Here is a 17,466-nt window from a genome sequence, read left to right on the forward strand (position 1 = left end):
GGTTTCAACACAATTATAGCGATCCTTTGTTCTACTGCATTTGTCTCATTATTCTATGTTGTGCAAATATTGACCCAGTAGCGAAAGTCTGTCTTCATCAGACTTCGCAGAAAGTGTTTCGATATATCCCCCGAAGCACATGTTTTAGTCAGCCGGCACTCCAACGATTCCAATTTGAGAATTCGTAAGCAAATCATAGCGAGGTGTTCTCGTACTGCTTGATCAACTCATCAAGCTTGGTGCCTTCAGACTTGAAGTCCAAGGGGGTGACAGTCATCACTTGGTAGCGTATCCTACAAACCCGGCATTAGTATTTGGTTGAGGATGAGCATGATCGTCCTGCTTACCTTTGAGCTTCGCCAAAGTTGTCCATCTTAGCCCTGCATCGGAAAGTGAACTTCTTGCAGTTAGCCTCTTCAAAAGCGGCCATGAATTTATTGTCATCGTTTTCTTTGAGCTCCATCATCTCGTCGGCAGTTCGTCCCACGATCTGTCGACCAGAATCGTCAAAACAACTCAGCCATTGATGACTGGTGTGATCCGCAACGTTCAAAGAGAGGATGTACCGGTATTCCGGTTTTTCGTGAGAGATAGCACACTTCTCGCAATGCCAGGTGCCATCAGGCATTTGCGTAACCTTCTTATTACAGCCCTGAGATAGGCAAGCGGGATAGCAGAAATTCTCCTGCTTGACAAAGACAATAGTGGCCTTGATAGTGTAGTAGGCCTGATCATCCATGCCAAGGTTCTCATCCTTGACCTGAGCAATGGTCTTGAGATCTTCCTTTCTCCCTGTAGCATTGCCCACAGACGCCATGTTTTGGTGGGTGGCAAATGTGTCATTGCGGCCAGCAGAGTCGTACCAGCCCTTGAGTCTATGAGCATCAGGAATATCGGGATCAACGGTCATTGTGCCAGAAGAGAGTAGACTGAGACTCTTGCCACCGAAATCAGACACCTTCGTGCCCTTGAAAGCAACCACTGATTCAGGAGGAGCATCGAAAGAGTTGGCCGACTTGCCCCAAATAGTAACACGAACCGAGAAGCCCGTATCATCCACAAGTGTTAATTCTCGCTTCTGGAATGGCCGGCCATCCTTCTTGGATGTAATATCTCCAACCTCGCCAACCTCCTTCAACACACCAATGACATCGACGGTATTGTCCTTCTCCACACTCTGGAGTTCCTGGATGGAGCAGAAATTGAACCTCACCTGCGGAACATTGGTCTGATCCTCTGCCTTCTCGATGACAGTGTCCCGTTCGAAGGTGAGCTCGTAGTCGTTGGTAAGGTTGGAAAACTGTTTCTTGGCTAAGGCAACTCGGCAAGGTGTGGAGATGTAGTAGACAGAGCCTTCCTGCAGGCGGTCGTAGAAAGCGTCACACTGGTCGTTGAAACCAGTGGCCTTGATCTCACCGCTCTCATCGAGCAGGTTGACACTGAAAAGCTTTCCCTCACCAGTGGCCTTGTGCCATGTCTTGATATCTGACTTGGAGGTAACTCGGGCCTTGATTGTCCACTTGTGGGCGAAGGGCGACAGACCCTCGATAGGGTAGATGTTACTGCCAGCGTGGTTGGCAGGTCGTGAGGGCATCGACTGTTGTTGCTGCTGTTGAAATTGCTGGGGCTGTGTCTTTGACTCTTCCTTCTTAACGCCGTAAAAATCGCCTCCAGCAATGGCACCCTCTTGGGCCGCTGGCTTGGAGTCGACGGCAAAGGGCTCGCCAATCTTTTCTTGGACGCCAAGAGATTCGATGACTTCGATATCGAGAATGACGAGAATGCTATATAGTATTAGGGGCGTCCGATAAAGTCTGGGGAGATACATACTTCTTGCCCTTCAAGTTATTGGGTGTGTATTGCTTGATTCGGGCAATGCAACCACGAACAAGCTTGTTGTCGTGAACGACGTGGTTGGCTTGCGTAGCAAGCATGGTCTGAACGTAATGCTGCCCATCGCTCATCACAAGTCGAAATCGGTCTCCCCCTTGGGCCGAAGGGGCCATCTGCTTAACTTGTAGACACTGCAGAACAGGTACCGGGAAGAGCTTGCTGGCTTTATCAGGATCATTGAAGATCACGCTGGGCAAAAGTTAGCAACCAACGACAGGAAGGTTAGGTGATAAGAACATACTCAAGAGCGCCTCGAGATAGCGCCGAAGCTGCGTCCATGTTTATTGTTCTTACGTGTCTTTGGGGTGGGTTGTGTATGCTGCTGAAACAGAGAACTCTTCGTTTTGTTCTAGGTGAGAAGTATAGTGCATTAACGAGAAGGTGTGGAAGACGCGTTCAGCGCGTTGAGTGAAACGCGCTGTGGCAAGAATCGTGAGGTCGTTGTTTACGTAAGGTGTGGAGACAGTTGTGAAGGCACCTAACCTTAGGAGCTAAGGTACTGACTGTCCCTGGATATTCAAACATTGGGTACCTTACCTTACTCCGTACCTAGAGAGCAGGTACTTTAAAGACCTTGGGTTCATATTTCTAGCTCATTTATTCCGTCCTATTAGCGATGATATTATCTTGTAGCTGATGAAGGTATCTCATGGCAACACATTGTGGCCTTTTTGCGACTACTGATTCACCAACCACTAGAGAGGAATGGACACAAATGCCAAGTTCCCATGCAGCATTGCTTTCTTGTTCGGGCTGCTATGAAATCTATCCTCGCCTAGTAACGGAGAGACTGAGAATTAAGCCATCTCTAAATCCGTAGTGTATCATAAGATCATACATCCCACGCCAACAGCAACAACTACCTAGTAGCCAAGGGCCTGGAGGGCAGAGGATTTGCTTCTCGTTTGCAAGGAGATCTCTAACCTTAGGCAGTAGTTTCGTAGTACAATCCCATACATCCTGATAACAGTATTATTTCAGTATTCCAAGAGTTTTATGATATTATCCCTTTTTTTTACTCCTTCAAAGAAGTCCATTCTGGATATAGGCTTTATTTTTGGCATTTATAAACCTCTTGCCAGAGCAAGGCAAACAAAGTACCAGCTAAATCAGTTACCCCTCCAACATGACGTTGAGTTCCAGCCTGGACCTCGTTGGTACGTCAGATTGCCCCTCCACCTGCAACAGGTAGCATCATCTTCTTTCATTGCCTTTCAGCCCACGGTTCCACCAACCTACTACTACCCCAGCCAGAACACAGGTAAATAGAACTCGAGAAGTCTTTGAGGATGGCCGACGCAGATAACGCTACTCGCGCTCCTGAGAGCGACGCCCAGGAGACCCCTGCGGCCAGCGACAACATACAAGCTCCAGCCCCAGCTCCAGCCGCTGAAGCTCCAGTCGTAGGCGAACATTGTGTTTCTGACAGACCAACCCGTAGGTACCATCCAGAACAGCGTCATTCCAGATCGCTAACAATTGTAGCTTCGGGCCAGTCCTCCACAGGCGAAATCATCAAACTCAACGATGTCGATGTACGTGGCCTACAGGCTCACCAAGCTCTTAGCTGACCCTCCCTTACTTAGGTCTATGTTTCGAAACCCACCGACTACCCCCATGCCCCTTCACGACTCCTTCTCCTCCTGACCGGCGGTACGGGAATCAAATCTACCAACAACCAGATCCAGGCCGATAAGTTTGCATCGGAGGGCTATCTTGTCCTCATGCCAGACCTCTTCGCTGGCGACACAGCTCCTGGGGCCACAGCTATTACAGATGACTCCACATCCATCCTCGAGCAGTTCAAGTTGAAGGCCGTCGAAGTTACAAAATCATTTCTCATTGACATGTGGCTAGCCCGCGTCACAGATGAAAGGGTCATGCCCATCCTGTACAAAGTGATTGATGCTGCGCGGGAGCAGTACGCGGATACGATCAAACAGGGCGACGGAATCTATGCCGCAGGATACTGTGTTGGTGCACGATTTGTTCTTCTGCTTGCTAAACAAACGAAGACCCCTGAAGGAGATGCAGAGAGCGGTGGTGTCAAGAATGGTCCTTTTATTAAGGCCGGTGCTTTGGCACATGCTGCTTCTGTTACACCTGATGATTTCAAGGACATCAGTGTTCCTCTCAGCTTAGTTTGTGTGGAAAACGACCCTCTCTTCCCTGACAGCGTTCGGATAGGGGGAGAAGACAGTTTGTCTGACGCAAACGTCGAGCATGAGGTTCAAGTTTATCCAGGAGTTCCGCATGGTAAGATCTCCTTAAATTTAAATCTTTTTTATGAGTCATCTAATGATTTTTAGGATTCGCGGTTGTAGGCGAGTACCAAGATTCATCAATCAAGGATGCTCAAGCCACAGCCTATGACCAGATGATCAACTGGCTCAAGGCTCATTAACTTTTACCATGATACCTTTTGCTTTCTCCAATGTGGCGTGCAGGCCGCTGCAGTGATTTCTTTTTGTGCCTTTGTTGATTTGGTTGAACATAAGTAATTGATGGGGATTCTCACGGTGGGTGCAAGAAGATAGTCTACAATTTCCCACACCCAACGTACTAGTGAACTGTTTGATATCCATGCATTGGGGTTCAAATGGAAAGTCTTTCTGGAATGTGATTTTTTGGGCTAGATTCAAATGCCACATACTGTAGCCTGAAATCATTCTCTACCTTAGGAGATAGTGCATATAATCTTACCCAGGTTCTTGGCATCTTCCATATGTTTGTGGGCCTCTTGAATCTGTTCCCACGGAAAGACCTCATCCACAAAGATCTTAAGCTTACCAGACTCGAAGTCTGGTAGATACTGCTCCAATCGGTCCCGTAGCTCGCCCTGGTAAACCTCGTCGCGGCTTCGAAGAGTGCTGCCCTCAATACGAAGTCGCTTAAACAAGATCTGAGAAATATCAGCATTCGGGACCTTGGCACCGCTCAACGTTCCCAAAAGCACGATCCGTCCATCACGCGCAGCGACATTCTGGTTCTGCTGGAAGTAGTTTCCACCAACAAAGTCCACGATGTAGTCAACACCCTTGCCGCCGGTAGCTTTCTTGATCTCCTCCGCCCAGTCCTGTGTTTTATAGTTGAATGCAGCTGTTGCACCGAGCTTCGAAGTGATGAAGTCGAGCTTGTCCTGAGAACCAGCTGTGGCATACACTTCAGAGGCACCAGCGATACGTGACAGTTGGATGCCGGCAACCGACACTCCTGAAGCTCCTGCGTGCCACAAAATCGATTTGCCCTTCGTGAAGCCAAGCACAAGATGCAAGGCCTGAGTTGCAGTGATCCAAGCCTCGGGAATACCAGCACACGTGGTGAAGTCGATGGAAGCCGGTTTGTGTAGCAACATGCGAGTACTGACCGCGATGTACTCGGCATACGCACCACCATAAGCTAGCCCAAACACCTCATCGCCTTCCTTGAAAGCACCATGATCGCCAGGCCCAAAAGACTCAATGATGCCACTGAATTCCACGCCCAACGTCTTAGGCGCTTGAGGTGGCAGTGGGTAAAAGCCTCGACGCTGGATGATATCCATGCGGTTGATTCCAAAGGCTTTGATCTGTACAATTGCCTGTCCCTCAGTAGCAGAAGGCTTGGGCGTTTCGGTGTTGATGAAAAGGGCATCACGCTCGCCAGTGCCACCACGAATATCTGGGAGTAATGGTTAGTTGGTCGTCACAGACTTGAATTGGCATGTTGGCTTCATACCGACTGCCTTGATGTACTCGGACATGTTTTCTGTATTAAAAATGTTTTTTGATTGTTGAAAGTTGATTTTAATGGAAGAATGTTCAGCTATGAAGTCAGAGGCTCTGTGTAGAAGGCAATGCCCGCATTTCACATTGTCTGCACCGAGGCAATGACGTACATTACTAATACAACTTAGAAGACGTCAGTTGAAACTCCGGAGACGATGTTTGGCTTCCGCCGGACTTTCGGCCGGGAAAGTCTCCATAACAGAGACCGGCCCATTGTAAGTGGAATGCATCGGTGGGTAACGTTTAAGACATCTTTGCGTAACCAGACACATTTGAGAGTGTAGTAATGAGTTAACGACGACAGTGGTTGGTCCGCTGGCAGCGAACTCGATGATAACTTGAGAGTGTATAATAAAGGTTGATCGAAAATCTTTGAATTAAACTGGACTAAAGGATGGTCCGAGGCCGAACTATGCTAAGGTTTATGTTTTAATTCGACCACAAGTAGTTTATTGTAGTGCAGGAGGTCTTACCGTGGGAATAGTCCATGAGCATCTACACCAGGAGAGGGATCTAGATTCAGCTAAGCTAAGCTACGCATCCATTCATACAGAATGAGGATGCCAGTCGAACATGTTACAGTTTTCAATTAAAACATTAAAAGCAAAAGGGAAGGCGACAATTCTTGGGTTAAACAGGACCTGGCCACATGATAAGTAAGACCTTTCAGCCCAATTTCTTCTCCAACATCATAAAGTCCACGACTCTAACCTCCGAATCGACCAGAGACGGGTTCATTCGATTAGGATACGCACGCTATTAGATAGCTGATAGTAGATCAACGCGTTTGTCAATACTTCAACGATAACTCATCATGCCATCCGGAAACTCGGCAACGGGCAATATCGTCTGGCCGTTAACCACTATTAGGGTATAATCCAATAGTGGTCCAACATCTAAGTTAGAGACCAGCTACCAGGCCATGGAGAGCGACCTGCCTGCCAGCCTGGCTTTAGGTCCTCTTCCGCACTTCGAATCCGAGCCAAAAGTCCCGGCGATGGCAAATTAGCAAGCCCAATTATGATCGAGTGCAATTAAACTACCTATGTACATACCGTTAGCTAGAAGTCACCACTTGGACGGTCCGCGTTTTGGTGTTATCGACTATGGGCTAACTAAGTTAATTGAGTACCGACTACTGAGTGGACCTAGCAAATGAGGTCTTCCTGGTTGTCTGGGCGAGTAATATAAAACAAATCAGGCGAATTCTACGCGCCAACATCAACAAAACAACAAGACAGCTTTGGCGTTTGTTTTTAAGTGCTAAATCGAAACAGATCGAAATTTTCAACATGCAAAACCACCAATCTAGTCAAGCCACCGTAGCGAGCGTTGCAGTGGGATAAATTCAAACAGTTAGAACGAAACAGCCGACATGGATGATCTGACGACCAAGACAAGTGGTGGAAATGAAGTCCGGGTATACCTTTCCGAATATTATCACGGAGCCAAGCAGATTTGGGTGGCCAGAAACTTTACCACTGACAAGCGTCTTAATACGTCTCACTCGATACATACTGGAAGTGGGCTTGAGAGGCTTGCGGGAGATCCAGCGCCTTGCTTGGGGTGTGAGCGGGAAGAGACGTAAAGGGATGGTGAAAACTCTTGGCATACCGTTTGGGAAATGTAGACAAAGACTCAGGCATGAGGTTAGAGCTTAAAGAAAAGAACCTTGATCAAAGAGAGTTTCGGGCCAGCAAACCTACATGCTGCATACATAGCAATAGGCTACATCCGCTGCGTTTGTTGAAGATACAGGAACTGATCGTATGCCAAGCTTTCGATTCCTCCATGGTACGCCTCGGATCGCATCGATCAGAGGACCTGGCCTCGCTTAGCTTTATTACATAGATTAGAAGGCGGTCAAAAGCTTGTCGTTGGCCATAAAATACTACAGTACCCGATAACCCCTGGGCGCTGATTCTCATTTCTGTGGACTCGAGACGTGGGTCGCCATCTAAACTTACCACAGTGATAGTCGAAACTAAGACAAGACAGAGCTACCGAACCGAAAGACCCCATCGAGAATCCATGACTCGAAAGAGGTTGATGGGGAAAATACGAGACAAGGATGGTGCTTTCGATACTCAGTTTGGAACCGATTCGCCTCGCCTTGTATCAGGGGGATTCGCCTCGATTGAAGTCAATGCTGACTGACCTAAAAGCCAGGGGAACGGACAAGCCCTCATCATCCTCATCTTCAATCAAAGATAAGGCACCGAGATGCTAAAGGTGTTCAGGCTGTCTGATAACTAAACTGTGTTTTAGTGGTTCAAAGGGAAATTATGGAGGGTTGCTAACAGACAGAACCGTCGAGCCGCCTTATCGTCGGTTCTTTTCCCATTGGTGATATCTTGCTGGATGATCTTAGTTTGCTCACTGAAAGGGATCAGCAAGTGCTACCTACTCCGTAGAGACTGGTGGGTATGTAGGTTGGTAGGCTCGATCTGACATGACAAGGGAGCTTGTATGTGTGGATGGGTGTCAAGACCCGACCTCGAGACGGATGCGACTGTTTTGAAGCACTCACGAGGGACAACACGGAGTAGCCTGAAGAGGAAAGTCGACAGACTTCGACTCCGTTGCCAACTCAGGATCTAGTCCACCTCTAGGGCATCGAATGGACAGCTAGAAAATGGCCGCATTGTTTCTCAACAACTTCTGTGTGACCATATCAGGATCAGGAGCCTTGAGTAACTGTGCTGCTTGAACAGGCTATCGGTGTAGCGTTGGCAGCCATGTGTTCACTGTTGCTTGGGCTCAGTGAGAACTCTGTTTAATGTTCCGGCCCTCCAGTGTAGCTTAGACCGCCCCCAGGTCTCCTAACCCCTGCCATAGGTAAGGTAGCCGGAACCCATTCAAGCCATTCCATGAGTACAAACCGCGTGTATAATTGCCCACTCTGCCACTGAAGAGTCCAAGACTCACTAGTCGGTGCACGGTGCATTGCGGATACTATCCAATGGATATCGGAAGGGCATTGGCATGAGCCATCTCGTTGTGGTCTTGTCTGTTTACTCTATACTATTGGATTCACAGCTCCAGGCATGGCATAATCAATGCGACCAATCAGATGGAGGCGCCAGCTCATTGTTGGTGGCGATTACCTATTGCCAGGATGGACAAGTATGAGTTTCCCGCTACTACTCCGTACAGGAACGGGTGATATTCGCTGCAGCTTCAGATGAAAGCACAGTTGAGGCAGACAAAGGATGCGTCGATTTCATTGGAGGGGACTTGTCGAGCCGTGAGGCAGGCGGCAGCGAAGTCTGCAAAAGTTGAATTAGGGGATTGGCAAGACAGCGGGAAGAGATTTGTTCCTGCATTAGCGTCGCATTATGCCAGGGGAACTGACCAGTGAACGTGCCCACAATAGGAAGGCCATACCTTAGTCTATTGGACATTATACCTGGCGAAAGCAACGGGGTGGCTGCCTTGCACCCACGCGACAGTCCGTCCATGCTTCTCATTTGATCTTCATTTCTCTGAAGTCAAATCATTAGATCTTCGGAAACAGAAAATCCTTCGATAGGCACATACATACATACGCTTGAGACTTGTCGATCGATCATTCTGATCAAATTTGGGAACCCCTCTGACTACCTCGCAATATCTAAGTACATTTCAAACTCATTCATTTCCATCGTACATACTCCATACTCTCTTGTGGAACATGCTTCTAGGTATTTCAAACTGGCAAGAATTAGCATGTCTAGCTCCCAAGAAAAAAAGGCACTGTGACCTCGGAGTTCTGATCATATCACTTGGGTATTCGATGTGGAACGTCGGTCCGCTTCGGCTCATCCGACGATAATTATAGACGCAAATCTCTTGCCTCAGTAGGCTCAGTTCGTTATCAGTATCCGTACCTATATCATATATGGCAATACTACCCAGTATCTTCTTCCTCTCAATATCACCCGGTATTATTTGTCTATTTCTGGTGTGATATGGGGGACTAATTTCGGTTCAAAGATTGGAAGTCGAGCATGCATATCCGTAGGCGCTGTGGATGTCCGCCGACTTCCAGGTCTCTTTCACCCCCTCTCATTTTTGGTAAGACTGACTGGTTCCTGTTTTAGCTGTCTCGGTGATGATACCTGTCAGAGCGCAAGACATCCATTTCCATTTGCCGGGGTTCCCACACCAGAGCACGAGGCAAAGTGGAAGGGCCCCCTCCCCCCACACACACGCTCTCAGGGCCCGTTCTCAGCAAAGCACCCCTTTCTTGTTCTTCAGTGGCAATCTGAAGAACGATTTCGCGCGCACAACAGAGCAGCAGTCGACGCTGCCTAAACGAGGCTCATAATGTCTCTTGATGTTGAAAAGGCTATCGAATTGGGTAATACAACAACAATACCAAACGGGGTGATAAAGAACTTTGACACAAATAAACGGCCTAGAGATAGCATCAGAAGACGTGGCTGCTGGTTCCAAGCTTGATATTAATGAACAGCTACTAGCTACTAGGTACCTTACCTAGTACCTTGGGTACTTTTTTCATCTGAGACGTTGTTTTCCTCGGCAAGAAGTTGCCCAGACGCCAGCGTCCACTAAGATAAGAACAACTCATACAAATCCTTGAGAGTACAACAACCACATACAGTTGCAATCCTGGTAGAATTTGCCCCAACCATGGTTCAATAACATGGCGACTGGTTGAAAGAATTAAGGCTTCCCTGCCGAGCTCATTACATATGGTAGTGTGCCACCGGAACTTGAGCCTAGATGAGCTTATCTTTTTGTGTTTTCCTGACTCTCGTCCACTCTACTGTAGTGGACTTGCACGGGGCCTCTGACACTGGTGAATGGCCTGCTCGTACACCGTACCTACAGATTTTAATTAATCGCTATTCTCAAGGACCCCATGCCCCAGATCCCCTGTCGCTCCAGGTTCCACCCCTCCATCGCTGATTCATTGTGGGCCACACCCACACCCCCCATACCCAAAAATCTCATTAACCTCCCTATCAGTCCCTGTCGAGCGAAGACCTCATCTTAATATAAAGCTCGAGTCCTCCAGTTCTCCAGAATGTCTTCTCTTCCTTCTTCTTCACCCACACACATTCATTCGCTACTATACCTTGACTTTTAGTCAATTTCACTCGTTACAGCACATCAACAAACTATACCAACTTTCAAGTTACCTTAATTTAATCCCAACCCCAAACAAACCGACAAAATGAAGTTCGCTACTGCTCTCGCTTTCGCTGCTGGCGTCGCTGCCCACGCCAAGAACGTTACCTACACCACCGAGGTCGTCACTGCCTACACCACCTACTGCCCCGGTCCCACTGAGATCGTCCACGGCGACAAGACCTACACTGTCACCAAGGCCACCACCCTCACCATCACTGACTGCCCTTGCACTGTCACCAAGCCCGTCATCACCACCTCCGCTGTCGTCTGCCACGACTGGTAAGTTACTTAGATCTGATGTCCTCAGCCTTGTCAAAACATCCATACTGACAATGTCTCAGCCCTGCTCCTCCCGCCCACCACGGCAACAACTCCACCCTGGTCCCCGTTTACCCTACCGGCAAGCCCGGCCACGGTGGTGAGAGCGGCAAGCCTGGCTCTCCTGCTGGTCCCGGTGCTACCCCCACCGCTGGTGCTCCTTCCGAGGTCCCCACCGCCGGTGCCGGCAAGGTCGCCGCTCTCTCCGGTGCCGGTCTCGCTGCCGTCGTCGGTCTTGCTGCTTTCCTGTAAATCAACAGCTAGCAAGCCTACTCCACGTCGTTCCTACGATGCTTTACGCTCAATAATACTTAATTCACGTGGGGGCTTCCATCATTCCTGATGGAGTGGTGTGGAACGGTTAGCGATGGTTTGGTTTCAGTTGGGGATGCAAGCGATCTTTCAGGGAATGTATAGAACTTTTTATTTTGGGTTACGAACATACGGCACGGGAGAACCGGTATACCCTTGCAACGCTCTATGGAGTCTTGTCTAATGATGGCCACGCTTTGCAGGAGTTGAGACATTCTTGTATATGAGTTTTGTCTCGGTGTTCGGAAGGAGCTCGCATGTTCCCTGTGTGTGAGATCTTCTTTCGGGGCTGGGAATATAATGTGTTTTTTTGCCTTGAGCAAAACAGGACGATCTTGTCTAGCTTCACTCGCGGTTCGTCTTTGTTTCTGCTCCCATCAATAACTTCAAGAGACGCATTTCCAACCTCGAATCCCGTTTCCTCTTCTTGATACATATTTTTGGGTTGCCAAATGTCTTGAATATTTGCCGTCAGGTTACTGACGCATATATATACACAAAGCCGGGTGTGTTTATGGTCTCTTGTCAATCAGATTCAATGTTATTGCGAGCCTCTAGGAAACCATGTATCATAGTCAAGGCAAAAGCAAGCATTGCTGAGAGGCCAGTTTTGGCCCGGCATTATTAACTCTGTTGCCGTGTTTACGCTGTGAATATGTCTTGGGTCTTTGTTTCAGTTGTTATGTGCCGAGACAAAAGTTAACGTTGGTTCACCAATAAATAAGCCACGCGTTTATACTTGCCAGTAATACAAGGGTTGCTGAAAAAACTAATACTTTCCTGTGTCTTGAATTTAAGTCGCTTTGAGTTTTGGGGTTGGTTATCGAAAGCATGTACTTGGACGCCTTGCGACATAGCAATACGTCGGTTGATACTTTTTGAATGGTATCTTTGTTAGACTATACATCTTCTTGCCATAGGAAGAGATCATATATCTTCCATGAAGAAAAAAATAATTTTTTAATGCGGTCAGGCATACCATGAAGCTCACCCTGTTGAATTGTTTACTAAGAAGTGTACTACGGCAGTCGATCAGAGCTAAGTGATCCCGAATATCCGGGATATCACCGTCTAAGACATAAACCACCAAATAGGCTTTACAGTTTGCTCGTTGCCAACGAACTCAACTATCACGGCTCGGTCTTATACCGACCGGGCCGTTATCCGTAAGGTCTACCGGACAAATGGGACGGTCATCTTGGCATGATGCGGGGAAGGTATATGGTATGAAGCCAGCGAACCACTTACACTCGTCCTGCCAAGCAAGCTGGGGAGAGCCGCAATTGATGATTAGGATGGGAATTTGTTTGGGGAGAAATCATCTCGCTATGTTGCTTGATACCGCTAGTCTCCTCCAACAGCGCAAGATAGTTTTACTGGGCTCGCCTCACCTTAAGATATACCACCTGTCTCTTCGCTTACCATCACTTCCTTTGATCCGAGATCTCTTTTCATGTATCAAAGCCAAACTCCCTCGCCAGGGCTTCTTTCATCAAGCTTGACGTTTGAAACCTCCTTTGGGCGGGTTTATTGTAGAGGAGATCGTCATACAGGCAGAGTTATTTATACACCGTCAAAGACGGCCCGGGATTTGTCGGTAGCGAGGTCCGATGCCGTTGAACCTAAGACAAGCCATTCAATTTATCATATACACTCGGCCCCCTAGCCTATCGGTTTCCACTCCGACATGCCCCTTTAATCACCGTGGTTGCTATTTGCTGTCAGGATATCCTTCCCTGCCAAAGCCATTGGCGTCGACAAAATCACGGAGTTACTCATCCATACCAAGTACTGCATTGAATAAGGAGCCCAAGATACAAAGTAAGAACAAGATACCAGCTATGCCTCACAGCCAGCAAGATCAACACATACAAGACGAGGTACTTCGGCATAGTCTTGAGAACCCTGAAGACTTCTGGAGACACCAAGCCGAGCATCTTCACTGGCATAAGCCATACTCTTCAACCATCCAGCTCACTCAGAAAATTCTCAAGAACGGTGTTACACATGATAGCTGGGAATGGTTTCCAGGCGGCGAAATATCCACTTGTTACAATTGCGTTGATCGACATGTACTTGATGGGCATGGCGATTCCACCGCCATCTACTTTGACAGTCCTGTGACAAATACGAAGGAGAAATATACATACAGTCAGCTTCTTGGCGAGGTTGAGACTCTTTCTGGTGCTCTAAGAGAGCAAGGGATACAGAAGGGCGATGTAGTCCTGCTGTATAGTGAGTATACCGTGCATCATTCCCCTGCAGTAGTGCTGGCAGCTAACTTGGGTAACAGTGCCTACGATTCCCGCTGCCGTGATAGGTATTCTTGCTGCTAATCGACTCGGCGCTATCCATTCTATTGTGTTTGGCGGGTTTGCCCCTAATGCTTTGGCGCAACGTATCGATTCATGCCGCCCTGTTGCTATTCTGACGGCGTCTTGTGGTATCGACGGCAACAAACCTCCAATTGCATATAAAGGCTTGGTAGAGGAAGCGATCCGGTTGGCTGGTTATAAACCTCATAATGTTATTGTCTGGCAACGAGATCAGCTCCATTGGAATCTCGACCACAAGACTGGTCAGCTCGACTGGAACACGTTAGTCGACAATGCCCGATCTCGAGGTATCAAGGCGGACTGTGTGCCAGTCAAGAGCACCGACCCTATTTATATCATCCACACTTCAGGCACCACCGGAACCCCAAAGGGTGTACTCCGCGACGCTGGTGGTCACGCTGTCGGTCTGCACCTGTCCATAAGTTATCTGTTCAACATCCACGGGCCTGGGTGTGTTTCTTTTACGGCATCTGATATTGGCTGGATCGTTGGTCACTCATACATCATCTACGGCCCACTCCTCACGGGAGCCGCAACTGTCTTGTACGAGGGCAAACCCGTCGGTACCCCTGATACATCGTCATTCTGGAGAATAGTTGAAGAGTATAAAGTCAACACCATGTTTACAGCCCCAACAGCTCTCCGTGCAATCAGACGGGATGACCCCAATAACCAATCATTCATCGATTACGGCAAACGGGGTGCTCTGAGGAGCTTGCGAGCTCTCTTCCTCGCTGGAGAGCGCTCCGAACCTACTCTTATCGACAGTTACCAGCAGCTCATGGGTCAATATTGCGCTGAAGGCGCAGCCGTAGTTGATAATTGGTGGTCTACAGAAGTTGGCTCCCCCATCACGGGGCGAGCACTCGTTCCGCACGCTGGCAAACATCGCAAGACCGAAGTTCGTGGGCATCCTCCTCCTTGCCTGAAGGCTGGTAGTGCTGGGAAAGCAATGCCAGGCTTTGACGTTCGTATCGTGGATGATGAGGGCAACGAGGTCGAGAAGGGCTCCATGGGAAATATTGTCTTGGCGATGCCTCTCGCTCCGACAGGATTCCGCACTCTGTGGCAGGATGAAGAACGCTTTTGGAAAGGCTACTTGAAAAGATTCGAGGGGAAGTGGCTTGATACCGGTGATTCGGGCTGGATCGACCAGCAAGGTTATATCCATGTGATGGCACGCAGCGACGATGTTTTAAATGTCAGCGCGCATCGTCTATCAAGCGGTAGGTTTCAATTTCTTCCAACTTCAATCTGGACTAACAGTACGTAGGATCTATTGAGCAGGCCATTGCAGCTCATCCTCGTGTCGTTGAAGTTTGTATTGTCGGCGTACCGGATTCACTAAAGGGTCAGCTTCCTTTCGCCTTCGTAGCACTTTCAGGACAAGGCTGTGCAGATCCAGCGGTGCCGAGTGAATTAGTCGTCAAGGAAATACAGCAGTTAGTCCGTGGTCAGGTGGGTGCTATAGCCTCACTAGGCGGCATCATCCAGGGCAAAGGAATGATCCCCAAAACAAGGTCTGGCAAAATGCTTCGACGGGTCCTCAAGGAGATGGCGGAGAACGCCATTCGTGGTGACTTTGATAAGCAAGTTGCGGTTCCTAGCACGATCGAAGATATGTCGACATTGACTGTTGCCCGTGCCAGGATCAGGGAGTACTTTGAACGAACAGAACCCGAGACGGGTGGCATAGCGAAGGCTCGCCTATAGGGCGGGTTTAATATAAGCGACCTTTCTGAACATCACGAATCTTTCTGGTAAATTCGAGTGGCGTGATATTGGTGGAAGATACAGTGACTTGGTTTCTTCATCCACCGTCGATTTCACGTTGGTAACTAAGCCACTCACGATATTCTAACACACAATCTACTTATTTAACAATTGACGGTTGTTGGGAGAAAGCCAGTTCGAGACAAGCCTCCGTTTTGTTGCCCGCGAGGGCGTATCAGACTCCAGTATTCTATATCGTAGCCGCATCCCCAACCACAGATATCCTATCCCACACTACCGACCGTTTACTCGAAACAAAGGACCCTCCGATTCTTGGCCATCCGTAACCGGAGATACAGGAGTATGATTGTGACCGAAACTTATTATGGCCCCTGTCCTAGACTCCAGTAAACAAAAACACAATCCCTAAGAGTACAGCTCAGTCCTTAGGGGATTGGCCACTCGACTGCCTCGAGAAGAGGCTATATACGCTGTCCTGTGCCTTGGGTGCTATCTTAGTACTGGAGAAGCGTGCTTCGGGCAGTCTCTTCCCAGCCTGCAGGCTTTCGAGGATCCTATTGATAGCATTAGTCGTAGCTCAAGTACAAATGGGAGTTACAGGTACCATTCAGCACCAACAAACTTAACTCCACATCCAGCCGTTCTCCTGATTTCCTTTTCTAGTTTCCCTCCAGCAAGGCCCCCTCCGGCACCCGAGTATCGTCCAGCTGATCTTCCTAGAATGACATGGGTGACTTTCCGGCGTCCGAGGTGCAGTGACATCTGACCTCCGTGTTCGGTGACAAGCTGCTTGAGCTTGAGATCTGATATGAGGGGGAAACAACTCCCGTTGACGTAAACAGTCACCCCGTCAAACATCCGTCGGCTAGGCAACCTTGCTTCTCTCTCTTCATCCTCAAGTTTTCTTGATTCCATGAGTGCTTCATATCCTTTTTCCTGAGCGTCTTCCTTCACCCCTAGACTCTCGCGCATCTTGCCTGGTTGCACGAGCATGTCCTTCACGCTCCGCTGTGCCCTTTCCTTCACGGCTTTGGGTACCAACATCTTGCGCTTCTCATCGTAATCCTCTGAGCCAGCACCCCATGTGTCGCTTAGACGCTGTCCACCAGATAAGCCGCTGCGAAATTGGCTGTTGAGCTTGCGGTTACGGGACTCGCGCCAGCCAGTTCCAGGGCATGATTCCGGACGTTGATGGCCGGTTGACGATGAGTTCCAAGGGTCAAAAGATGCAGCGTGTTGAGGCTCGGCGGCCTTTCGTATAGGATGTGACATTTCTTTTTCTTTTCGCCTATGACGGAGGGTTATGACTTAACATCACCGGTTCCAGTTCTGAGTGAGTTATGATGTGATGATGAAGCGTTCTTTGTCTTGTGGGGGTGCGTTGCTGTCATTTTCTTGCCGTTGTGTCATGTTGTGTCCGCTTTTGGCGCTGGCGCGTGTGACCGACTACTATATCCACGTCTTTGTCGTTGACTTGTGCAGGACCTCTACGCGTAGTCACATGAGTCTGATTCAAGCGCTTACCCTATACTTCTGTAGCTTCAACATTAGTTGAGACCTCAAATCGTTACCTTTGAATGTATTGTCGTGTGTCGTTTCCATGTGTTTTAAACGGTTTGTTTGTTTGTCTGTTTTAGCATGCTGCCCTATAGTTTGATTCCAATTTGGACATCACCATAACGTAGTTGGTCTTGTGATGTAAGAGTAGGGGAACGAAGACGAAAATTGCCTGTCACCATCATCAAAACACCGCGTAGCCCGGAAGGCAAAGACCATTGTTTAGTGAAATACCCATTTCCTCATTGGATGAAGGAGAATGCCAACAAAGCCCGCTGCAAACATGATGTGCATTGGATCTATGTAATATCACGGGCATCGCTCCAACTAGTGCCGTGCTGTGCACGATGAACCTGGTAGGCCATATACCTGAAACGGTCGATAGTTTGCTGCGGTACGGATAGGACATG

At 48.5% G+C, this 17,466-nt stretch overlaps 6 protein-coding genes across 6 annotated transcripts; 3 read left to right on the forward strand and 3 right to left on the reverse strand.

Annotated features, from left to right (window-relative positions):
* Nucleotides 1-193: 193 nt before the first annotated feature.
* On the reverse strand, nucleotides 194-2,172 carry FSUBG_13177 (replication factor A1; the record flags this gene model as incomplete). The annotated part of the gene is made up of 4 exons (XM_036678041.1): nucleotides 194-293; nucleotides 348-1,784; nucleotides 1,831-2,082; nucleotides 2,135-2,172. The coding sequence occupies 4 exons, from the start codon at nucleotides 2,170-2,172 to the stop codon at nucleotides 194-196; spliced, it is 1,827 nt and encodes a 608-aa protein (XP_036531355.1).
* Nucleotides 2,173-3,019: 847 nt separating this feature from the next.
* Nucleotides 3,020-4,297, forward strand: FSUBG_13178 (dienelactone hydrolase; the record flags this gene model as incomplete). The annotated part of the gene is made up of 5 exons (XM_036678042.1): nucleotides 3,020-3,050; nucleotides 3,163-3,330; nucleotides 3,379-3,428; nucleotides 3,480-4,149; nucleotides 4,203-4,297. 5 exons carry the CDS (start codon nucleotides 3,020-3,022, stop codon nucleotides 4,295-4,297), a joined length of 1,014 nt encoding a protein of 337 aa, XP_036531356.1.
* Nucleotides 4,298-4,570: 273 nt separating this feature from the next.
* Nucleotides 4,571-5,635, reverse strand: FSUBG_13179 (NADPH2:quinone reductase; the record flags this gene model as incomplete). The annotated part of the gene is made up of 2 exons (XM_036678043.1): nucleotides 4,571-5,553; nucleotides 5,611-5,635. The coding sequence occupies 2 exons, from the start codon at nucleotides 5,633-5,635 to the stop codon at nucleotides 4,571-4,573; spliced, it is 1,008 nt and encodes a 335-aa protein (XP_036531357.1).
* Nucleotides 5,636-10,842: 5,207 nt separating this feature from the next.
* On the forward strand, nucleotides 10,843-11,369 carry FSUBG_13180 (clock-controlled 6 (CCG-6); the record flags this gene model as incomplete). The annotated part of the gene is made up of 2 exons (XM_036678045.1): nucleotides 10,843-11,078; nucleotides 11,141-11,369. The coding sequence occupies 2 exons, from the start codon at nucleotides 10,843-10,845 to the stop codon at nucleotides 11,367-11,369; spliced, it is 465 nt and encodes a 154-aa protein (XP_036531358.1).
* A 1,901-nt stretch (nucleotides 11,370-13,270) lies between these two features.
* On the forward strand, nucleotides 13,271-15,478 carry FSUBG_13181 (propionyl synthetase; the record flags this gene model as incomplete). Its single annotated transcript, XM_036678046.1, has 3 exons — nucleotides 13,271-13,664; nucleotides 13,723-14,991; nucleotides 15,039-15,478. The coding sequence occupies 3 exons, from the start codon at nucleotides 13,271-13,273 to the stop codon at nucleotides 15,476-15,478; spliced, it is 2,103 nt and encodes a 700-aa protein (XP_036531359.1).
* Nucleotides 15,479-15,917: 439 nt separating this feature from the next.
* On the reverse strand, nucleotides 15,918-16,771 carry FSUBG_13182 (DNA repair REV1; the record flags this gene model as incomplete). The annotated part of the gene is made up of 2 exons (XM_036678047.1): nucleotides 15,918-16,053; nucleotides 16,104-16,771. The coding sequence occupies 2 exons, from the start codon at nucleotides 16,769-16,771 to the stop codon at nucleotides 15,918-15,920; spliced, it is 804 nt and encodes a 267-aa protein (XP_036531360.1).
* Nucleotides 16,772-17,466: the final 695 nt, after the last annotated feature.

Source organism: Fusarium subglutinans (assembly GCF_013396075.1).
Source record: "Fusarium subglutinans strain NRRL 66333 chromosome Unknown NRRL66333_c0000316, whole genome shotgun sequence".
NCBI lineage: Eukaryota > Fungi > Ascomycota > Sordariomycetes > Hypocreales > Nectriaceae > Fusarium > Fusarium subglutinans.